At 40.2% G+C, this 25,574-nt stretch overlaps 1 protein-coding gene across 1 annotated transcript in view; it reads right to left on the reverse strand.

Annotated features, from left to right (window-relative positions):
* Positions 1-25,574, reverse strand: part of SI (sucrase-isomaltase) — a 192,885-nt gene that overhangs the window by 155,224 nt on the left and 12,087 nt on the right. The window contains exons 2-6 of the mRNA XM_019503238.1: positions 24,656-24,773; positions 22,207-22,283; positions 6,349-6,469; positions 6,148-6,257; positions 3,074-3,225 (exon numbers count right to left, since the gene is read on the reverse strand). Of these exons, the coding sequence (XP_019358783.1) occupies positions 3,074-3,225; positions 6,148-6,257; positions 6,349-6,469; positions 22,207-22,283; positions 24,656-24,773 (578 nt within the window). The remainder of the gene's footprint in view (positions 1-3,073; positions 3,226-6,147; positions 6,258-6,348; positions 6,470-22,206; positions 22,284-24,655; positions 24,774-25,574) is intronic.

Raw genomic sequence — 25,574 nt, forward strand, 5'->3', positions numbered from 1 at the left:
CCCCCCCGTGTGCCCAAGCAGGTTAGTTTGTGGAGGGAGGGGAAAGGGCCATGGCCCTACTCATCCCAGTCCTGGCTGCAGCAGCCCCAGGAACAGCCAACACAAGCTGCCCGTAGCCGCTGGGCTGCACTGTGCCCTGAACCCCCCCAGGGCTCTGCCTGTCCCCACTCACCCCAGCTCCTGCTGCAGCAGCCCCAGGAGCAGCTGTCGCCAGCTGCCTGTAGCCACTGGGCTGCACCATGCCCTGGTGCAAGCAACTGGTGTTGACTGCTCACGGGGCCGCTCCAGCATGGGCTGGGTTGAGTTCAGACAAGCAGAGCCCTGGGTGGCCCAAGGCATGGCACTCACCCCAGCCCTGGAGGCAGCAGCCCTGGGAGTGGCTGACACCACCTACCTGCACTAGGGCTACAGACAGCTGGCACCAGCCACTCCCGGGGCCCCTGCAGCTGGAGTGAGTGCTGCACTGTTTGCAATGCTTTGCTGCTTTGTGCAGCCCTGGGAGCAGCACCCCTCCTCATGCCCCTTTCCTAGTCCTAGCCTCACTCCTTCACCACCATGGGAACCTATCCCCATTTCTTACATTGTAAAGTGAGTTCACTTTATGTGAATTCTGTATATTCGCTGGGTTACGCATGTTACCTGGGTACGCATGTACCGCATAAATTGAGGGAAACCTATAGTCCGATTGAAGCCAATGGGAAATTCATATAATTAAAACAAGTCATGTGCCTAAATGCTTTGCTGTGTGAGGGGCCAAGCTGGTAGTACCTGAAGCAAGTCAGGTGCAGCAATCACTGGGTTTAATGAAAACTATCAGGCATGAATGAAAAGAACTAAATAACTCCTTTTATTGTGGAGCAATAACTAAGCCTGTCCATAACCTTTGTCTTTCTAACCAACTAGCAACTGTCTTACCCTAGGACATCTCCCAGTTCCCAGTTCCTTAGTCTTCTATGTTATGGAGCATCTATTGGCCTTGTTACACAGTCATTTTAGACTGTTTCTGGAGTTCTTTACCCTGAACTATCTGTATATTAACACCTGAAACTATTTTCAAGCACTTGTTATGCAGCTCAAAGGGATATTATTCATTCCAGGATAAGATTATCTCTAATCCATGTTACGAAGCTCGTATAGCACTAAAATGTGGCCACTCTAGGCCCACCCATCTTCCCCAACTGGGCTGGATCGGGCCCATTGCCCCCCCCATCCCCCTTCTCAGCGTGCCAGATCTCCGCTCACTGCCCTTCTGTTCCCTCCCCCTGCTCCTCCCCCAGCACACACTTACTTGTGACTGCCCATAGTGTCTGTGGGCAGGCAGGGAAGGCTGCTGCTGTTTGGGCAGGCTCAGCCCAGAGAAGGCCAGCAGCCTGGCAGCAGCAGTAGTCTCCAGGCAGGTGGGTTAACCCTTGCCTGCCTGAGCCTTTGGGGCAGAAAACACAAGTAAGCAGTGGTGGGGGCTAGAGGAAACCTATGGAAAGTGGGGGAAGCCCCTGGGGTGGGGTAGAACTGGGGGAGTCTGGAGGGCAGAGCTGAAACCCAGAATAGGAGTGGGGATTCTTACCTTTCAGTCCTCCAGGCCTCTGCTGGCCTGAATATGTGACTGCTCCAAATTTGAGCCAGCACTAACTTAGTGTAACATGTAACAAGGCCTTATCACTACACTACTAGAGCATCTATCACTACATCAAAAACTAGCAATATAGCAAACCCATGTTTACAAATATAAGAGTCTGTCATAATTTCATCTATAATTGGTGGTACTTAAAACAAATCATCTACAAATCAAAGTACTTAAATACTTGTATGGGCCCAAATTCATATTATTCCTCTCTCTAGCCAGAAAACTGCTTACTCTGTTACAAGGGGATGTTTTCCTAAACTGCCTAAATACAGTTCTTTGATAACCTGTTACTCTATACTACCCTTTGCTCCATAACACCCTTGATAAAAAATATGCTCAGTCTCTTTAGAAGGATTTTATGCTTTCCCCTCTGTCATGATAGGAAATAGCTTTTTTTTTTTTTTGCCTCCTCCACACAAGTCACACCCAGGAGAGAAATTGTAAACTGTTCTTGAGACATCTTCCAGATTGAGTTGTCTGGCACAACTACTTGATCACTCACTAAACATGAACTGGTACTTTGACCCAAGAATTAATTAATTTCACTGCAAGTCATATCACTGCAGCATTTGGCAAAAAGTAATTCATCCATCTCTTTTCCAGCAACTAGGAGCAAAAAATGACCCTATCCTCTCCTGCTCTTCAAGCCTTCCATCAGATAAGTATCTTTCCCATTTACTGCTGTGTCTGTTTTTTCATTGGCAACAACTCAAGGGGATTACTAAGATAATATTAAGTCTTATGGTCTGCCTGGCCACAGGAGAGAAAGAGGGATAAGGAACTGCAGTGTGCAAGACAAGTCTATTTTCATAGCCTCTCAAAACCTGAACTGTTCATTGGAGAAGTCATTACCTTACTAGTTTGGTTTTGCACAGTAGGACCACCTTTTCATAGAATATCCTTCCCATTAAAGTTAATACAGTTCAGAAGGCTGCACATATTTTTGATAGCCACAGCCTGGGGTGCTGCATACTCTTGCTCTTTGGTACAGACCTTACAGTTTAATACTTGTTTCTCTACTTTTCAGCTTGTAGACATATTTGAAAACATCATTGGCTTTACATAAGTGAATGAATGTGAAAAGCTTGGCTACGTATGTCAAAGGAAGTCTTGAAATCTTGCATAAGTCCATGCTTATTGGTACATTTGTTCAGCCAAACCACTAAACTGAGTAGACAGATGCTGTGTTTAAATAGAACATAATTGCAAACAAATGCATGTAATATTAAAGATGTCTTCATACCCCCTTACCTGCACTTTTTGCCACTAAAACATAAGCTTGACAAGTACAAAACATGGAAAAAATTAGTATGGCAAATAAATGAGGTAAATGATCAAATTAGAGTATTCATTCCATCTCTCATATGCAGTATTTCATGTTGTGATATGACCTTTTAAGGCAAACAGTGTGTTGCAATGTTACTTATAAAAGGTATAGAAGTGACTTACAGGGTTTTGCTGTTGCTTAGTCTGGTCACTATGATGCCAAAAGGATTCTCAGCAATACTGACTTTGTACTTTAAACCAGATACTGCAGGTCCAGCAAAAGGTTTCACGTTCTCATGTGGGACTTCAAATCTTTTATTATTAGGATCTGTAATCTTCAGTTAAACAGTAAAAAGTCATTAAAAGCTTTGAAAATGTATTTCTACTCAGCTAGTAGAATATTTTCCTGAATCATGGTATATTTTTGAATTCAGACACTCACAAGTCAAAAGTATGTTCAGGCTGAAAAGTCAAGGATTTAAATGTTAAGGGATATCATTATTAAGTCTGCATGTACAACCTTAATTTGGTTCCTTCTGCATGTGCATTATGAAACATTAATTTATTTGATTTATTTACCACCCTTCTCCAAAAATATTCAGAGCAGCTTACAATAAAAGGCAGTGGATATAGAAATCAATACAGTTCTTTGATTAGATGTTTATATATCTATAAAACACTCAATTTAAGTCTCTCTCTGAGCTTCGCACAAATGTTTATAGTCCCAGTCCCTAATTCACAGAATACAGATCTATATTTTATTTCCTGTTCTCCAGCTCCTAGTCCTCATCTTCCATTCTACTACACACCAGTCTCTTTATCCCAATGTGTTCTTGGGACTTCCACTGCCACCACCTTTCCACTTTCCCAGTCTACTTCTTCACTCTCCTGTATCTGAACAGTTCTTCCTCCACATTGCCTGAGCCCAGTTAGGGGAAGATAAAGAGCACAGAAGTGGCATTTCTGCTCTCAGTTCCAGTGCCTAGTCCCCTGAAAGCAGCACTTCAAGGAAAGTTTGGCTCAGCACACACAGTCCCAAAATGAAGTGTGCTCAGTATATATCTTCTGAATCAAATCTTTGAAAAGCTAATTGCCCAATTTGGATCTCAAATGCTGTGAATTTGGGTTCATGAAAGCTTGCATGTATGCTCTCTCTCTCTCATTTACTTAGTCTATAAAAGAAGCATATCTACTAGGGCTGTGTGAAAGAGCACTGTTTTGTTTCGACTTCCATTTCACCATTTTGAAGGGACAGTGTTTCATTTTGCTGTTTTGAAGCACTGTTCTGTTTCATTTCATTGAAACTGTTTTGCTGCTTTGATGTTCTTTTGATGCATTTCAACGTTTTGCCCATAGGCTATAATGGGGAATCATGAAAATGCCTATAACTTTGTCATTTCTTTTTTGATTCAGATGAAAACAGCAGGCATGGTAGCCCCTGCTGAGGCCACAAAGCCTGCCAATGATTTTTATGTTGTTTTTCTGTCCCTCCCCCAGAGCACTGGGATTGGAAAGGACCTCAGAGGAGGATCCCAGTCACTGGCCAGCTACACTGTCAATATGGGAGCAGTCCTTCCCCCTCCCTCTCCTTACTTTCTGTTTCCCTGCAAGCAAGCTTGGCTTGGAAACTTGAAACGTTTTAAAACTTTTGAAACATTTTGAGTGCCCTTGTTTCATTTCAAAGCTGTTTCAAAGCCTTTCATTTCATTTAGATTTTGCTGTTTCAAGCTCAAAACACATCAAAACAGCTTCGAAATGAAACACCCTTTGAAGTTTTGCACAGACATAATATCTACCCTACCTTCTAAGTAACTTCAGACTAACACAGCTAACTACCTTTCTCTGTATTTGGTTAATGCCACTGACTATCTGAGAGGTGCCTCCAGCATTTTTAACAATATCAAATACAGAAAGTTTAATAACTACAAATAATCAAGACCTGGATTCAGGATCTCATCCAAAAGATGATTCTCAGATTTTTAATACCCATTAGGGTTTTGTTTCACAGCTGACTCAAAGGGTTAAAGGTAGACAGTTGCCGTTATCTTTAGAAGTTTCCTGAGTATTAATGAGGTTTAGTCTCTGAAGACCACGCACACCATTTTCAATGGCTGTTACCAATAAACAAAAGCATTTTTACATGTGTTTATATTTTAGAACTTGTCTCATTTTAACACTTCTACAATTTATGCTTTGGGAATAGTGGGCATTTTCCATCTGTATCTCACCTTGACTTTTTTTTTGGATCTACTACCCATTTCTTCACCTCAAATGAAACAGAAAATAAAGCAGGTGGCAACTTGCGTTGACTTGTGCTAGAAATTTCTGGGAAATTTCTATTATTATAAATCTTTTTGAGAGAGGATGTGTAAAGGTGTTCCAGGCGGCAGCTGCCCCCTCTCCTGCTCTCTGTACCTTCCCCACATCAGGGTCTGGGGAAGGCATGAGGAGTCCTGGCTATTCCACTCCTCTCTTCTCAGGGAAGACCAGGAAGGTACGGAGTGTCTTTCTAAAGGTCTTGGGTACCATTACCCCAGCCCTAGAAAGTCTTTCCCTAAAGTTGCCTCACAATACCCCAGACCTTTAAAAAAGTGGACATGAATATGAGAGTTCCCAGAGTTCCCCAGTAGCACACACCCATTTAAAGAGGTGAAAGAATCCCCATTCCTAGGTCAATGCCATTTAAAAAAGCACCTGCACAAGCAGTGGGAGATGGGAGAACTTCCCCCATCCGCAGCTGAATATGCCTATTTAAAGCAGGCTTCCCACCCTCTTTAAACCTGGACACATTGGATTTGAGGACAGGCAAGGAGCATCAGACAACTGCTTGTCACTGCCTTCCCAGTCTCTGGGAGGGGAGGGAGTAGTGGAAGAGCTGCCTGTGCCTTCCCCAGAACCAGTATCCCCAGACTGGGGGACGCACAATAGAGAATTCCCGGCCCCTTAACTCCTCTGAGTGCCAGGAGGAGTTGAGCTGCTGGTGCTCCCCATGTCTTCTCCAGATCTGTTATCCCAGTCTTGGGAAAGCTCAGGAAGCATTTCCCCACTGATGAACACCTCCTGATTTAGAAGTTGAGCAGCATGAAAGTGTACAGGCATTTGTAGGGATCTTCCTTGGTGATCCCAAACTGGGCATGTTTTCTGTGTGAGAGCTAATGAAATGCTTGTGCTCTTTTACTTTCTACAGGGAAAGTAGCAATTGCAGTAGTAATCAGATACCTGTACAAGGCCTCAAACAGGATAAGAAACAATTTCACCTTGAAGTGGAAGCGATTTGTTGTCTGATACTCTCCAGTGAGGAGGACTTTATTGATATCATTTCCAAACAGGGAAGGTGAAGATAGCCTTGTTAATGTAGCTTCAAAACCTTAAAAAGAAAAAAAAAATGTTACACCAGTGCTTTACTGATCTGTGCTACTGGGATGGACGCTGCTCTTTGAACATACCCTGCAACTTACCTGTATTTATAGGTTTTTGACCCCCTACCACTTGGTACCCATGATTTTTGGAGAAGAAACACCAGGGTATGTTTGAGTCATTCTGTGGACTCCAGCAGCAGCCACGCAGCGTGCATAGGCTCTGATTAAAGGACAAAAAGAACTTGATTACACTAACCAGGACTGATTAGCACTAAATAATATTCTGGATTTTAAAAAAAGGTGCTTCACATGGATTTTAAATATCAGCGACCCTTGTTCTAACCTTCATAATTGCTCTGACTATCATGATTTTTGTGCCTCATAAATTAATATAAACATAAAATCCCTGTTCTAGATTCAAGTTAGAAATTAAAATTACTCACTGCAAGGGGGAAAAAGGGCTCCTAATTTTTTTTACCGTTCTTAGCATGATTCTGACTTTTTTTCCTTGCCTGTGCCTTTTGCCATTTTTCCACTGGGACAAAAAGTGGACTTAATACTTCAACGAATTTTCTTCTTATTCAATTTCTAGATCATTCAGGAAGATTCCGTAGTCTCATATATGGTTAAGAATGGAAACATCTGGATGCACAGCTGAATCAAACCTAAGCTCCAAAACTTTTGAGCTTCCTCCAAGACTAGTATAACATGGAAGACTTCTATATAAAAAACTGTACCTTCTGTTGTTCAATTTGTGCAAAATAATTGATATATTGGTTCAAAAGAGATAATATTGAACTATGTGAATATTGCAAAATGCATCTGGAAACATGTTTTCCATTCATTTAGTATTTTTTTTCCAATGCATTTAAAATATTCTATAGATAATTCAAGCAAATGGCAATTTTGTTCAATTATTCATAGACCAACCACAACCAAAAGCACAGCTGTCAGCCCACCTCTACACAATTTATCTTATACTAAATTGCGAACTAGTAAACCCGTGCCTTTGGTCTGAAACACAAATGCTGATGGTATAATAAAAATGTCTTAACACTTCAAATATTTCTTTTAATAAAAGATGTAGTTTACAATCCATAGGTATTAATAACACGTAGCAGAACCTGGCATGACCTATCTTTCAGCGATTTAACCCTTGTTATGTCCTCTTGTCCAGTGTTTGACATTCCTTTTACAGAGCAACTTTATGGCTATGCTCACACCCAAAGTTGTATTCTCTTTTTAAGGTATACAGACAATTTATAATCTGATGCAGCTCCTTCTGAAAATTCCTGGGAGCACAAATTCTCTGTAGTGGCTGAATTAGCTACTCAGTTAGATACATTTTACTGACTTGTGTGTTACATTTTACAAAGAGGAATCATGTGACCTACATGATGCAAAGCAAATACATATGCATATACATGAAAATAAATAATTAAAATCATGGTTGATAAACTATTTTAAATGTTGCCTGCACAAAGTTGATGTTATGTACTAACTTGCTTAATTTCCTGTTAATTTTCTGAGTTTATTAAAATTTTCTTTATCTTCCAAGTTTCATATTTAAAATACTTTCTGTGCTAAAACATGCAATATCAGAGTTTACTAACATTCTTACTGAGAGTGTAACATGAAATCAAACCCCAAATTGATACTATTTCACAACCAAATGCTTCAACCAGGATATATTCCTGTATAATGACAGGTAGTCACTGAAGTTGTATTCCCCTGTCATTCAGGGTATGTCTACATTTGTAGTTAAGGCTTCTGCTGAATCCATACTTGATGACCATCTACAGTTGACCTCCAGTGAAGTCCAGCCAGACTCCAGAAGCTCTGCTGAACTCCAGGTTCTGAGACTGAGCCTCTCTCCTAGCCAACCAGACTGCTTGGACGTCACTCAGTCTGGCTGTCTGGAAGCACCAGAAATCCACAACAGCAATCACACACCAACATGTTCTTGACTTCTGGTCCCTCTACAGTGGCCATCCAGTTGCAACATTCCATAACTAAAGCTTAGCACAGAAGGAGAGGCAAGTAATTTACAGGTTGATTTCTAAAAGGTATCCAAACAGCGAACAGGAAGCATCATATACACAGCTTTGATTCAAGGTGCTATATAATGTATAGACTGGAAAAAACAACTCAGACATCTTAAGCAAGTTGAGGGAAACATACCTTTACATAAAAAAAATCTTTCATGCTTTTGCAAAAAATGACTAGTAGGTGCTTACATTTAAGCCAGGAGGTAAAACTTAAGATTTTTTTTTTAAAGAAAAGTATTGATCTGTGTATACAAAATGTTTTCAATAATGCTATTAATGTACTAAAAGTCTAAATACCCTGGTGTGAGTCAAAATTACTCTGAAGACGACAAATGAGAAAATGCTAGGAGTCCATAGACTCTCATTGCAAACCACCAAAATAAGATTTAGATGTGGGTAGAAATTCCTGTAATGTTGTAAGATAAGAAAGAACTATATGGGCCTGTGTCATTATGGGACATTTTAACGTCCCTGATACAGAATAAACAAAAAGTGCTGCTAATAACAGAGGGGGTGAGAGACAGATAATCCTGGATGAGGCAACTGGTAGATTTCTGAACTAAATAGTCATGAAACCAACAAGATATGATGCTATTTTTGCCTTTTTAGGTAAGTACTTAGTATGGTACAGAACAGCTGGTAATAGAAAATAACCATTGATCAAGTGATCATGAATTTATTGAGTTTAAATTAAATGGAAGCATGAACAGGGCAGGGTTTGAGGTTTTGGGGAAAATCAAGTAGACTCAATAGTTCAGGGACTTCAACATAAAAAGACTTGGGATTTTTTTAAGTCAAAAGAGAAAATGGTACCCAGAATTTGCAACCCAAGCGGGGGCGGGGGGTATTTTTTCCCTCAGAAAGGATCCCAATTCTAAACTGATAAATAACCATCACACAAAGGAAATCAGAACTAAACAGAGGTGGTATAAAGAATGGGAAGATAGTGGTTTTATTTGAGAAAGTAGGAAAAAGTGATCTAAAACACTAGAGACTCACAGGTTTGATTTTAATGGAATACAAGGTTTTAGAACACTGTTGAAGGCAAGATTTGTTAGACATAGATAATAATAAACATAAAATGAATAAAATAAAACATGGGTTTACCAAAATAAAGACTAAATTGATATCTTTCCTTCATAATGCAACTGATTTTCTAAAAAAAGGGAAATGCAGCATAGGAACTGTATTTGGACTTCAGGAAAGGCATCCATTAGAAATGATTAGTTAAGCTGAAGAACATGGGATATGTAGGCTATGTAGAACATTGTAAGGTTGATAAGACAAAAGGGGAGATGGACAACAATTTTCAAATCTCTAAATATCATTTTCTAGCCATTAATTTCTGGCCTCATACAGACATTCACTTTCTCTTGGGAAAGCTGTTACTCTCCAAGGACAAACCACAAGTGATATTCAGGCTTTTTCTCCTAGAATAAAAATGACCATTCCAGGAAAAAAATTACCTGTGAACAGCCAGGGTTAAATCATTCCAAGGAGAGTTTCTCCTGGGACAGCAAATATTTTTCCTGAGAGAACAGCCCCTCTCCAACCCTCCATTCTCCCCCTGGGATACAGTATGTCACCCACTGAATATTGCTGCTTCAGCAGGGAGAAGAATATGCCCTTTCATAATTCCCACATTGTGCTGCAGAGAAACACAGGCTAATCGTGCAGTCTGAGTGGCCAGTCAGGGCTACCCTGTGCCCTCCTGTCTTCTATCACCAGGCAGACAAAGGGAGCCACAGGGCCCCCCTCTCACTACAAACTCTTCACTCTTTAGGGTCTCAGCATCAAATGTCTGTAGATGTAGCATTGGGTATTTTTTTCTGCTAGAAGAACTAACCTAGGAGATTCGCTAAGATTATTTGAATGTGTATACACAGACTTTTTCGCTTCAAAAACAAAATTGCTGTAGTATCAGTAATTAAAAAGTTGTAGGATCAAAAGACTGGGAGTGACCTCTTAGTCCATGACAGACAATGTCCTGCTATTGTAATCAATCATGTCAGGCAAGGCCTTCGATCAGTTTATCAGGTTTCATCTTAAAATTAGTCGGGTATCTTCTTCCAGTCCTACCAGTCCCAATTGAAGGTTTCTCCAAACTTTAGTCTTTTGATAAATAGACGTGTCTTTTAATTCGTGGTCTAAATTTATTCATGGCCAATTTACATGCATTTGTTTTGGTGCCAACATTGCCTTTATGCTTAAATCACTCTGCTCCCTGTCCACCAGTGCATTTTAGAAAGTAATCGTATATCTTCTTGCTTTGGTTTTGCTGGACTAAATAAGCTAGTCTGTTAGTCTTCCTTCATAAGCTAAACTCTCCATGCCTTTATCGTCCTAGTCATGCTTATTTCAATTAAATTATATATATGTATACACAGGGGCTGTTCTCTCAGGAAAAAATATTTGCTGTCCCAGGAGAAACTCTCCTTGGAATGATTTAACCCTGGCTGTTCACAGGTAATTTTTTTCCTGGAATGGTCATTTTTATTCTAGGAGAAAAAGCCTGAATATCACTTGTGGTTTGTCCTTGGAGAGTAGCAGCTCTGCCAAGAGAAAGTGAATGTCTGTATGAGGCCAGAAATTAATGGCTAGAAAATGATATTTAGAGATTTGAATTGAGGAACTGGCTTGTAGGCAAAGTATTAGAACAATGGTTCAGCGGAATGGCAAGGGATAATTGGTTTCTAAAAGCCGGTTTGTAACAAAGTTTCACACCCTTCAAGGCAGACACCATGCCTGAAGCCAATGAACAATGTAAAATTTGCACAGTGTTCCCTGAAAACCCAAGGCAAAGATAGGTTCTTGTGGTGGTGCCAGGTCATGGTGCTCAGTTGCAAAACCCTGGGATTTTTGATTTTGGTGAAATGACCAAATTAGGAGGCCAGGCATGCTCATGGTTAGTAAATGACCAAATTAAGGTGTGTGCATGTGAAGGGTTAATGGAAACAAAGGAAAGATCCTGGCAGAACAGAATGTGAACAACCGCAGGGAAATCAGTCAATGGTACCCAGAAATGAAGAGTCATCAGAGGAGGAAAAGAATATAAAAGGAGAGATTACAGAGCAGCAAAAGGTCCCTTAAGGGGTGAACCCAAGACCACCATGGACAGAGGCACACCACCAGCCCATCTCACCCACCCCACTGAGGAGAGGGGGTGGGCCTCAGCTCTCAACTTTCAAGACTGAGAACCACAGGATGAAGCTCATATACTGGCTAGGTATGCCTTTCTTCTGTGAACCCTAGAACTGGAAGATAAGCGGAGGGGGGGCATATTTTATTTGTTTTGCCTTCATTACGGTTATCTGCTATCATTGTGTGTCAATAAAAATCGCCTATTTTTTAATGGAAAAAGTTGTGGTCAATCTGAGGGTTTGGGTCCACCTAGAATAAGGTATCTAGGTCATAAATCCAGTACCAACAAATAAAACAGAAACTTCTAATAAATATAAAGATTTTAACTGTTGATGCTACAAACACTTATGAACTTGCTTAAATTTAAAAGCCTGACTATACATGTGAGTAAAACTGCAGACCTAAATAAGTGTTTATAGGATCAGGACTCTCATTTTTAATGTTTTATTCTTTGCCTAAAGCTGTTCTATAAAATTCAAACAACATATCCAGTCAGTAAAATCACATGGCATTTATAATTTACAGCATTATAAATTCTAACCTAATCTTGCAATAGCAAAAAATTTCAGATTAGGTTTACAAACCCTCAACCTGTGTTAAATCAATAATTAAAAAAAAATAAATAAATCAAGGTGATTTATGCTTGATTTAAATTGCCTTAAATTGTTCCACCATGATATGCAGTGCCATAAGATTTTGCAAGTAAGCCTGAATATCATAGCTGTGCTTTTAGAAATTAACTTTTTAATGGATTGTCAGCAAGCACTGTAAAATTGTAAGATTTCAGCCAAGTACCAACCTTCAAAAAGCCCCTGGTGGAAGCTCTCTAATTTATTGCATTTTACTCAAAGCTTTATAAGTTAGAGTGGGAGCCAACCAGCCAGACATTCACTGGTCAGGCTTGCAGCCTGCCCACACTGGCCCTGGGGGTGCTCCCACATGCCTCCTAGGAAACTGCCAGAGAAACCTCTCTCCCCCCCAACAGCTGGTGACTGTCCTGACACAAAGGTTCCCTCAAAACTTGCTGGCTGAGGTCTTGGAGGGGCAGGCCAGGTCTACATTGTGGGGGCTCCCTTCCCTCCCAGGCCTCTTGACCAGATACTGGGCTGATACAGGAACACAGACCCTGGAACCCTTCCCCAACAGTACCCCTCACCCCAAAACAAGCACTGGCTCGCTGCAGTCTGGCTGGGCATCTTCTGGGAGAGAGACCCTGGACTTCTCCCCCTAAAGCTCCCCCCACCCCTGAAATGCACCATGGGGCCAGGGTGGCAGTGGGACAGAAACCCCGCTTTCCCCACCAGGCTGCAAATGGGGCTGGAATCAGGGGTTGTCACTGACTCAAGTCTGTGACAGCTGGTGGGGTGGAACAGCCCTACGCCATGCTGCCTGGTATGGTGGTGATCACGCTTTAAGTTAATCCTCAATGTGGTTGGCACAGATGCTTGAAAAAGCTCTCTAACACAAAGTGCTTTAGGTTAGTATATATCCATCCAGGGATAACTTAGAGCATGATCCACCATTTTTAAAGGGCTTTTTGTGCCTTGAACATCTGTTCTGTTACAGCTGTGAAGCCCTTTCTGCATACTTAATGCATATTAACTGTAACATTCATACCTAGCTTACAGCAATATATCATTTCTGATACCCACACATTTTCTCTCAGTAAAAAAAAAAAAATGAGTTATCTGGGTTGAAGTACACTAATAATAAATATAAAAAACTAGTTTCACTGAGAACAGACCACTGGACCTTCAAAAGGTCTTAAGCACCTAAACTCTAAATTTAGATTATTGCAACTGTACTGCAGCTTGCAATTAACCCCAGAGGCAGTTTCCATCAGTTCCAGAGGCAGTTTCCATAGGCTCCTAAATCTCTGCTGTGAGCCCTGCCTATGCTGAGTAGCCTACACAACTGAGTCCCACTGAGTTTTACACAGTAGGCTGTCCCATGCTTGTCTTCCTTATGAGACATTACTTGGCAGGCACTCTCAGGGAATACTTACTGGATTGGGCCTGACAAAGCACCGCTGGAGGAAGACATGCTATTTCCTGTGTTTTACCCAAAAGTCCAGTGATGGGACACTCCCCTGTTTTGTGGAGGATCTGTGTTCATCACCCAGAAGAATGACCTGAACACCAGGCTATAGGCAGTAGTGTAATTGGGGGGAGTGACAGGGGCAACCACATAGAGGATTAACTTGGCAGATATGTGGGAAAAAAGCAGCTGCTTGTGGTAGTCCTGCATTCACATTCATAAACTGGAAATCACCACTTCCACTTTGCCCTGGGCACCTGGCTGCATCCCTGCACTGCTGGCTACAGGGAATGTTGGAATAAAAAGATGGTACCTGGCACCTCTCTCTCCTGCTGGCATTGTTGCACTTTGTGTAAATAATTAAACACTTATTAGGGCAGGAGCCCTAATCACCTGCCCTGTTACAGTCATTTATCTCTCCCTAGATAATTGCCTATTTAATTGTTCTTTGCTTCAGCAGAAGGGAGCACCATCCTAACATAACCAATAGACTGGCAGTTCTAGCATGCACATGTACAATGCTAGATGTGGAGTATGTCCTCTCAAGAAGGATAAACCTGAACTTAGGTCTCCCATATCCTGAGTGACTATTACAACTACCTGGCACACTATTCCTGGTAAAAGTATGCCAGAAATCCAAAGTGGTGGGAAGTGGGAATCCAAAATGCAGGGAATCATTTCTTGCTGGCTACCATAAGTGGCTCCTCACTTAGCATGCTGTCTTATGCTTCCCGTGTGCGTGGAGGGGGAAACGTGCCAAATTCTGTGATGTGACTGGTAGCATGGCACTAGCAAATAAAGTGCTGCAATGCAAAACCCTGCAATATTCTGTCTCTTTCTGGTCCGGAGACACTAAATGGTCTATCTGTCCGAACGAATGCTAGAGCTAGAAACAGTGTTGGCAAAAGGAAATTTCATCTCAAAACAGAAAAAAAAAAATTGTGAAACCAGTTTTCCATTTTCCAACCAGCTCCTACAAATACCCTTAGAAGACTTTGTAGCAGTCACTGTAAAAGTTTGGCAACGTTCTAATAGATAGAGTTGATTCCACATAAGAGAGCTGCAAGCCATAATTGTGTCATTACATGAAACATCATGCTTGAAAGAGAAATAATTTTATCTGCAGATGCAAAAAGCATACAGACTGAAGTTGTGAGATCTTTTATGCCTAACAGAGAAAAGAGTACAGAGGTCTCTTATGTTAGAGGGAATAATGGAAACTTTATCTAATGTAAATACAAGGACAGACTATTAACAACCTACGTCCTATATCAATAAACATGAGAGATACCAGAACCCAATAATTAAGTGAGAGGACAAAAGGACAAAGCTTAATCCTAGGTAATCATAGGTAAAAAAGAATGTGTTTATAAAGGTTAATACCATGAGAGAGATACTGAACGTTGAACTCAATTAGCTTCACTTAGAAGAAACAGCTTATCAGTTTTCATACACTTTCAACTATAACATTGTCACATTACAGCACAAGCAGATAAATGTACACACATGAAAAATAATGTTGTTTTAAGTGTTTCGCTCTTAAGGGAGGTCAATGCAATGTGACGTGTAAAACTGAATGTTGGCTTGGACTGGCCTCAGCCATTCATATTGTTACTGTTTTGGAGCTCTTGTGCAATTAAACTTCACCATAGTCTTCTGCAGCAGTTAAACGACTACACAAATCTGTTTCTTTCAGATATCTCTCTTCATATTCCACAATCCTGCCTGTAAAAGCTGCCAATTTTGTTCCAATAGGCCACAGTGGTGCAGGAAATACAATGTGTGTTGGGAGAGAAGAGATTCTATAGCATCTCACTTGCTGTGTCAGCATCCTAGTTCCTTCTGCCTCAGTTTCTTCACCTGTGAATCATTTTAAAATCCAAACCACAAAAAGAGCTTCCAAAAAACTAAATATTACTGAAAAACATTTCCCATATGTTAACTACATTTTAAGACTGAAATAGGTTGTTAAAATACTAGGCTCTGCTTTTATAAAGGTACTTGGCCTTCTCTGATTCCTATTGACTATGTGGCATTTAAATGGACTTAAGAGCAGGAAAACAAACCTGATTGCAAGTGTATGCAGAAAGTTCTTTCGATGAGAGTGACAGGTTTCAGAGGGCTAGATTCTGGGTTGTGTCTGACTTTATGAAGTGCAGCTCACAAGGACAGGAACCAAAGGTTGCCTTTTTACTCCCACTTCTGCAGCCATCAAACCAGCTACCCAGCCTCATGTATAAAACAGAAGTGCCCCAAACAGCACAAAGCTTAACATGGGAAAAAATGGGTAAGTGAAAACATTTTTTGTCAGTCTTAACATCTTGGCATGATGGGAATGACACTGTAGCCATCATTATTACATTTCAATGAAAATTGTCCACTAGCTGTATCATTGGAGCTTTTGCATAGCTGAGAATGTAGACCTGCGACTCTCTGGTTTGGAGAAGGTATGAATAAGCTATACAATGCTATAGCTGTGAATGGTACAGAGAAGGTTAATCCAGGCTCTTATTTATCCTCTCTCACAATACAAGACTGAACCAACATTCAAAGACAGGGAAATGTAAGATACAAAAAAATTAATAAAAAGTATCCTTTTACTTAAAGCATATAATTAACCTGTGCAATTCATCCTCCCAAGATATTACTAAGACTAAGAGGTTAGTAAGATTAGATATGTTTGTGGGTGTGTAAATCATTTCTCATCTTTGCTCCTACAGTCCTCTTCCCTTGGATACACATTTATATGGGTAACTTGAGCAATTGTAGTGTAATCCAAAGGAACATATAGGGGAACCCTCATGCATCAGAGCAAAAAGCAAGAGTTAGAAGTCTGTTCTCTGGTTAGGCTTTTCTGTAATTACCTAATAACATGTCTGTCTATGTTATCTTCAGAGACCAATGAGATTCGCAACCCCTTCACTGAAAGGATTGAATCCAAGAAGAGAGGAAAGAAGGAGATGGGGCAATCGCTCTACTTCTGTCACTCTGGCCGCTAGCCTACACGTATGTGCATGTGCACACACACACACACTGTGCAATCTGTGAGGATCTGAAATTCGCTGAGGGATGTGTGGTCCCACTCCAGGGCTTATAAGAAGTGGATAGGAAAAAAGTTTCTTTCCCCAAAAAAGGAAGCTCTTTGACATCTTTCAAATTTATCTTTCTGCTTTAAGTCAAAACTAAGACTTTCAGAAATAGAGACATACATCCAACAACAGTCCCTTGTCTAAGGGGCTTGCCTGAGGTGTAAGAGAAACAGATAGAAGTCCCTGCTCAAAAACAGGTGGAATAGGGTCTTTGATCTGGGTTTCTCTCTTGTCAGTGAGCTAACCACTAAACTTGCCTGTCCAACTGGGGTGCCACATCCAGCCCATGAGGAAATAGTGCGTGAACTCATACCAAGCCATCACTCCCCCTATTTTTCTTGTTGCTATGTAGGCTGATGTCTCTAGGGCAGGGCAGCATGAGAGGTGGCCCAGCAAACAGTTGGGGTGATGGCAGCAGCAGGCAGAGGAGAAAGGAAAGTGGATAGGGAGGAAGGAGGGGATCATGTGGCAGTGGCTGAGGAAAGGGGGAACTTGTGCTACCTGCATAGTGGGGAGGCTTCCTGCACTGGCAGTCCCAGGAAGCCTGTACAGCATGTGGCCATTGTGGCATGTAGCCCGCGCACTGTGACCAGTGAGGCCTGTAACCCCACTCTGCTCTGAATTTGGACAGCCCAGTATTAAGCTATTTACTATTCTAAGCTGAATCTCTCTCTGTATGCCCATACATTTTACCCTCAAACTAATAAAACTAATAAATTTACCTTTATCTAATAAAAACAAAATCTTTAATTTCAATACATTTATATTTTACAACAAAGAAGTTTTGTTTGAAAATTTGTAACCAGTGCTAGACCACTTTTACTGCATCTTGCATTGTTCTTCAGGAGAACAATGCCTGGTAGCTGAACTATATCATCCAGTACTTCATTTCCTGAACTGCTTTTTCAATTTCTCAAACATCTGATCTAATTTGAACTTACTCTTGGTTTTCAAACTCTCCAGAAACTTACTTCACCTTACAGTAATTAGTGACCTATGACCTCCTATTCACTCCATTCTCCTGCTATGATTTTATTTGCTTACCTGTTTATCTGGAAGCACTGTCTCAGTTTCACCCTGTGCAACTCTGAACCTCTTAAAATGCCTTTCCTCCCTACCCTAAAAATCTCACTTCCTGTAAAGTTAGGCAACTGCTGATTGGTAAAAAATGGAAAATCAATTTCATGAAATAATTCAAAAGCTCAGCATCTCTATACAATATTTGAGAAGCATCCACATTTTGGTTTTCTTATTACTTTTCAAAGTAGCTTTCATTTTTATTTTTATCAAAATGTTTTTCTTTTATCAAAATCACCACGTAATATTTTCAATTGCTAAAATCACATTTTCTTACTAAAGACTAGGTAATGAAAAGTCTGAACAACTAGCCTGAAAACAAGTTTGATAAAAAAGATTAATGGACTACAGAAAGCTTCAACAATGTTTGCTTTTTGGTCCAACCTCCCCCCAAAAGGATATTTTTCAAACAAAACTACTGATCAATATTGCTTGTTTGGAAGACAATTCTGTTTCATAGAAATTTTCAAGGTTTGAAATCGGTTTCTTGTTCTACTCCAGAATGAAAGAAAATCTTTCCAACAGACATTGAACAATGACATTTTGTCAAAATATCCAATATCTGCTAAACAAAAACTGAGGTTTTGAGTAAGCAAAATGATAAGGAGGGTGCACCCAGGCCATTGGCCTGGGATCTGGAAGACCTTGATTCAAGTTCCTTATTCAGAGAAAAAAAAACCCCATCCCAGATGACTCAATAAAACACAGCAAGAACTGGAGCCTGGATCCTCTCACATCCTGGGACAGTGCCCTAAATAAACACCAGGCTACTGGGTGTGAGAAATCATTCTTCTCTGCCCCCTCTTTATAAAAATTCATTGAAATTGGCATCCAATGGGAAAAAAGTGCTGTCAAAACCACTTTGTCTAGTTGCACTGGCCATACTACACTTCAAGACACTGTAGAAAAGTGTTGGATACCTCACAGTGGATGAAATTCTAACCTTGACCACTATATTGACTGCTTCAGGGAAGGAATGAGCAATGAAATAATCAACAACACATGCCAGGATAACAACCTCTCCTTAGAGATATAGGGCCATAGAATCCATAAGATCTAACCACCAAATTATAATAAAACCACAGGATAAAGGAGGAGCTATAGTTATCCTTAACCATGAAGACTACATAAAAGAAGCCAACAAACAACTCTCTGGCACCGCCTATTACAAAAAACTACAGGAAGATTCTACTCCTGTTTTCCCCTTGAAACTCAAAACTACCATCAAATCATTTCCATCAGAACTACAAGAGAAACTACAGAACTTGATCCCATCACTACCCAAACCCAGGACTTTTTACATACTCCCTAAAATCCACAGACAAGGTAATCCTAGCAGACCAAGATAACCATGGAGCCCTCACTGAGGAAATATCAGGTTTCATTGAATCAATCCTAAAACCGCTTTCCACCCAAAAAGCAAGTTTGGTACAAAGACGCAACAGATTTTCTAAGGAAAGTTAAAAACATACACCACGCTCCTAGCTACCATGGACATTACCAGTTTATATAATCAACACCCCACACCAGTATGGCATCCAAGCCTGCCTTACATATCCACAAGAGCAAGATTACAACTCAAAGTACAGACCCAAAGATATTACTGAACTTATATACTTCAGCCTCACACACAGCAACTTCACTGTCAATAACCAACACTGCCTCCAGACTCCAGACCATGGGCACGGCTATGGGCTATGGGCACAGCTATGGGCACCATAATGGCCCCACAGTATGCCAACCTTCTTATGAGCCACCTGGAAGAAGAATTCCTCAAGAATTACACCATCAAACCCTTGCTACACTTAAGATAGATCAATGACATCTACATCATTTCCACTGAAAACCTGCAATCTATGATTATGTTCCATCAGAAATTCAACAACCATCAGCCTCTGTTAGACTGTCTCTTAAACACTCCAGCATCAACATCTCCTTTTTAGACAAGACGATCACTATCCAGAATGGGAAAATACAGACCACCATATACAAGAAACCCATGGACCAACATACATATCTGTACAGAACCAGAAATCACCCTAAATACACCAAGGAAGCAAACCCTCCAATACCACTGAATTTGCACAGAGAACACCCATAATTGTCACCTCACAAATATCAAACAGGCTTTCACTAACAAGGACACTCCTCTAGAGTGAGATCCCCAGAAAGATCACACTTTTGAAAGAGCAACCCAGATACCACGTGAAGAATTGCTGCAGTACGGAAGAAAACCCCTCATGAATTGCACACCACTGGTTATGACATATCACCCCTCTTTGGAACCTGTATGGGAAATTATTAAGCAAATGTAACCCATATTAGAAAACGACCCAATTCTTAAAGAGATCTTTCCAGAACCACCCATCCTAACCTTTAAACAAGCATTGAACCTCACCAACCTCATCACCAGAAGCAAATTTCCTGCGGCCCAAAACACATTAAATTGATACAGACCATGCCAGGACAAGAAATGTAAAACCTGCCAACACATCTCCACCACCCCCACAATTACTACACCTCACAACAGAACCATCAATATTTCTGGATCTTACACCAGCATCCCCAGAAATGTAATCTCTCTCATTAAGTGCACCAAATGCCCTGATGGAAAATACGTAGGAGAAACCAAACAACTGCACACCAGAATGAACGCCCACCGAAAATCTATGGAAGACAAAAATAACCAATTACCTGTGGGGGCACATTTCTCACAAGAAATCCACTCTCTCTCCAATCTCTTAGTTCTAATCCTCATAGGGAATATACGAAATACATTTCATAGGTGAGCCTATGAACTTCACTTCAGAAATCTACTGGTTACAAAAAATCGTGGACTAAATATAGACATTGGATTTATGTCACATTATAACATGCCTAACATCTGACTCCCCAGGTAACTTCGCCATTTTCTACTAGCTATATTTAGTCCCCTTCCTTCCCCACCTCCTCTCACCCACTGACTACAGCTACGTTCATTCCCCTTCTCTCCACCTGTCTCTCACTCATTGACTACCTCAATTTACATTTTCACTGACTTTCTTGCATCTGTGCTGGCCTCTGGCTGCTTTCCTATCCCATCCAGAAAGAGCACAAACCAGCTGCAGATGCTTCCTCAGCATGAAAGCTTGCAAAGAAGAATTTTTCCAACTATTTGAATTGGTCTAATCAAAAATATTGGATTTACCTTGTCTGCCTATAGAAAAATGAATGGAATATTAGATCCTAAAACTGCTGCTTCTTTCCAGAACTCCAAAAGCTTATCTAATGTCATTATCCAAATCTTGAGATTAACATTTGGTCTTATTTTTCACATTTTTCCAGATAGCCAACCCATATTTTTTTCTGATTACAAAAGGCTGCTAATATTAAACTAAACTTACTACACTAGGGTGAACAAAGTACTGTGTGCATATATCTTTTAGTCTATGAAGAGAACACTGCTTTAAGTGGGAAGATTGGATTAAGTAATACAGATTTAAGTGACCTGCACTTTAAAATTAAAGTGACCTGTGCTCCTATATTGTGCCCAAGCTGTTGAAGGAGATGAGAATCCAGCTTTTTCCCAGTGAATAAGCAGGGAAACCCACTATAAATTTAACTGGTGATAATGTATATTTACCTGTATAATATTATTGAATGATAATATTGAATCATAACGCAACTTGTGGAATGACAGTATTAGCAACTGTGAATTTTGGAATTCTCTCATCAAGCCAAGAGACTGAGGACACATTTAATCATTTTTTTTGTCTAAATGACAGACCTTAACCATCCCATAGAATAACTGTGTGGCTAGTTTTGGCTTTTCTTAAAAAACCCCAAAAAACAAACAACCAAACAAAGAAAAATGATATAAAAGCACTCACGAGCTTTAATCAGAAGAGAATATACAATATAAATAAAAATAAACATTTTGATCTGACAGGGAAAGGTAGAAAAAACTAAAAAGACATTTCCCATTGGTGAAATGAAGTATGTAACAACAGATTTTAACCAGAAAGCTCATCTCTAAAATTTGTTCCCAATCAAAGAAATAATGAATGACTGATATTACAGCAGAGACAGAGAAACAGATTGGGTTTAACATTTGATGTGGGACAGCTGGGAAAGTAAGTGATGGTTAAAGATCTGATGAAATTAGATGAGATTAAGAGCCCATCAAATTTTAGATACAATTCATTCTAAATGTTGATAGGTGAAAGTTAAGTAACAACGTATCAGGTGTTTCAGTACAGCATGACTATTTTTAGTATGTTATGACTGGGATTTTCTAGAATAATGACTGTTGGCCTAAATTTCCTTCCACTGAAATCAATAGAAAAATTCCCATCAATTTCAGCAGGAAGAGTCCCAAGTTAGCTGAAGGAACCATTTAAAATTCCCACTTGAGAGCTCACTGATTGCTGCACTTGTGAAAAATTACAAAACTGAGTGTTCCTAGTGTAGGTAAGTTGATTTTTTTGAGTTCTAATTTGAAGTTTCATTCAATTTTTATTCAATTATTCAATAATAATAATTCATTATTTTTAAATTAACTTCACTTTATATATGCTTTTTCAGACCTTTGTTGCTGCTTGATTGTCTCCAATGCAGTTGATTCTTTCTCCTATGTCTATCACTGGACATTGTGGAGAAAAGTCTGTTAAAAAAATACATGAAAGGATTATTGCCAGCCAGTATCATAATGAGGAATGGGCGACCACAACATCAGCCCCAGGCATCTACTAAGAGAGGGCACAAGATGGCAGCCACTACCACTACTGCAACCAACCTGTTCCTGCAACCACCCCTACCACTTCAGGCATAGACTCTGGTAGAATTATAGAAATTCATTACATTTTTAAAGAATTAAGAAGTTTGAAGGTATGATTCTCCACTATATTGATGCTTGTGCAGTCATTTATCAAGAAAGAAAAAAGGGGTTTTACCATTCTAATCTAGTATTTGATACGTCTTCTTCAGGTATACAAACTAGGGCACAGGAAAGCAAACAGTTGTTTCTTATTATCCCTCAATATATTTGACATTTTTTTAAAGTTACAGCTAAAAATTAAGATATACAAGGGGAACATGTTTCACAGAAATCCTTTAACAGTATTGCCAAAATAAAAAAAATGGAAGAATTACTGCTCTGCTTTCTACTGCTGTATTGTTATACATACTCCTTTCCCTGCATATGTTTTCTACCACAAGGTCCAGACTTTGGGTATTAAGAAAGTTCACAGTTTTTTTATTTAGAGTTGTGGGTGTCCTGTCATCAGCGTTCTTAGGAAATCCAAGATCTTCAACTGGCACGTGGCATTGAAGAGGTGTTAGAACCAGAAGAGAAAAAAAAATGTGTAATAACATTGTGGCTGGCTCCTATCATGTTTTTAATTGACTGTGTGGCCAAACTTTGGCTCCCAGCCATCAGGTGTGTTCCTGTGGCTGGCAGACCCTATCAGTTACTAGTTATGAGCCTTCGGGGAACATGGTGCACCTCTGTTCCTAAGAACCTGGATCAGCTGACAGCTCTCAGCTGTAGGAGTACATGATGAACCCCCGTGGCTGGGAGCCCCATCAGCCATGGGAGCTTGCTACTTGCCGGTGCAGGCAACAGTGTAGTGGCAATAGTGCATTATGGGATCTGATTCTGAATTAAGCCCCTTCAGCTGATGGGGCTCCCAGCCATGGGAGCTTGCTACTTGCCAGTGCAGGCAACAGTGTACTGGCAACACTGCATGATGGAATCTGATTCTGGATCCCACAGTCACACCTCCTCCCCTGCACATGTGACATGTCAGGAAGTGCAATTGTGGGGATCCCACATCAGATCTCATCTTGTCTTCACCTGCACGCGTCAAGGCCTGGCACTTATACACCCAAATTACAGTAGTTTATTATTTATTGGTACATTTGCAAACAGCTTTACCACCTTCATAATTATGACTGCTTTCCCACACTTTACAGAATCTTGCTGATCATTTTGGACTTAGTTACAAATTACAGTTTCCAAGTCATTTTAAATGGCAAAATTAACTAATTAAAAGTATAAGACAATGGCACATACACCAAAGGACCAGACTATATTTAAAGATGATATTATATTAATGATTCATCAGTTTGGCTGTGAAATGAATACAAGTATTTGAAGTTTATTCATTGTTATACACCAAAGGTTACAAACATACAGCCTGCAGGCTGAATCCTGACCATGGAGCTGTTTTACCCAGCCCATGGAGCTCCAGGTGTGCCAGAAAATTTGGGGACAGAGCCTGTCATAGAATCTGGGCATACCAAGCCCCACAGGTCATAGCCATTACTGGCAGGAGGGCAAGTACAGGCTGTGGCAGTAGGCTACTCACACTATTGCCACTTTGCCCACTGACATTTACTCTGCAGCCACTTGCACTGCCTACTGGGCCTGCCACTGCCAGATTGGGATTTTGACCCTTAGGAGTCAGCTGTCCAGATCTGATCCAGGTTGGGGTGGAGGGACAAGATTGAGTTTGATACCCCTGCTGTACATTATACATGCAAGGGAAATATGGGCAGACACAATGGCAGTGGTGGGAGAGCAGGGATTCTCCAGAAACATAAACCTCGCTCTCTCTACTGCTCACCAAAGGCTTTGTTCAAAAAATGAAATTCACACTTCTTAGTGCTGAAGGAAAATGCAGCGTTGGGTCCAAGGCTTTTTTGCATCTGCCTTTAAAGGCAAGGAAAGTGCACTTATGGTCCGTTGGCAATATCAGGGCCCCATTATACCAGATTTTGAACAAATGCACAGGGAAATGAAATCCCTGCCTCAGGGAGCTTATAGTCTACTAATTAAAAACAAAAAACAAAAAACCACCATTTGTGAAAGGATCCATATAAATTCACAGCCACGTGCTTGAAGTTTGTCTAAAAGAGTCTGATTCAAAGCCCATTGAAATCAGTGGAAATACTCTTTTATAAGCTCCTATGGAGCTATTCCTGCTTGACATTTGGTTTCTGCAGTTGTATACATAAATAATTGTTAATTGTTACCTTTGAATCCGGACTGCCCTGTTGCTACAAGTCCAATCAGAACGCAAGCTATAATCACCATCAAACAGAACAGGACTATCAGCAAGAGTTCTAGGTAACTGAACTTTTTTCTTCCCATCTTCAGAAAACAAGAACTGGTAAGAGAGAGAAAGAAAGAGAGAAAGAAAAACATCAGGAATTTGCTTGTTAAACATCTAGCAAATATTTGTTTTAAAAATATATCCTTTGACCAAGGGAGTTAAAATACAACCATTCCTTGAAAATAAAATATAGTATTACCATGTTCAGATCCTTTCAAATAAAGTTTGAAGTAAGCAAAAATGTTCATTTTCAGTCAAGTTTGAGATTTCTTTTTTTTTAATGAAAAACATTGAAACTAAAAAAAAATCAGTTTCCTCAACTAAACTAAAATTCCACATTTTATTTCTTATACAAATAAATACATTTTAAAAATGTGTTTATTTCTTTTAAAAATCCACCATATTCCTTGAAATTGTTCCAGTAAAGTGTCCATTTATATTAAAGATATACAAAGCTGTTTGGGTAAATTTGATGTGTTTTATTAGACCAACTCAAATAGTTGGAAAAATTCTTCTTAGCAAGCTTTTGGGCACAAAAACACTTTATCAGGCTAAGGAAGCAGCTGCAGATTGTCTGTGCTTTTCCTGAATTTATATTAAAGGCATATTTTGTTGAATAATATTTGACAAACCTTGGTTTAAATAAGCTCTATAATAGGCCTGTGCGAAGCAGCTAGCATTCACTTTGGATTTGGATTCAGCCAAATCAGGGTAGAGTGATTTGATTCGGTAATCATTTGTGAATTGTCCCCCATGCAGTGTGGGGCAGTGGAGGGCACCAGGGATCAGCCCCCCACCTGGCAGCACCCAGTGAGTCCAGGCTTTTTTTTAAAGCACCG

Source organism: Gavialis gangeticus, unplaced genomic scaffold, assembly GCF_001723915.1.
Source record: "Gavialis gangeticus isolate Ggan-Ray unplaced genomic scaffold, GavGan_comp1, whole genome shotgun sequence".
NCBI classification, from domain to species: domain Eukaryota; kingdom Metazoa; phylum Chordata; order Crocodylia; family Gavialidae; genus Gavialis; species Gavialis gangeticus.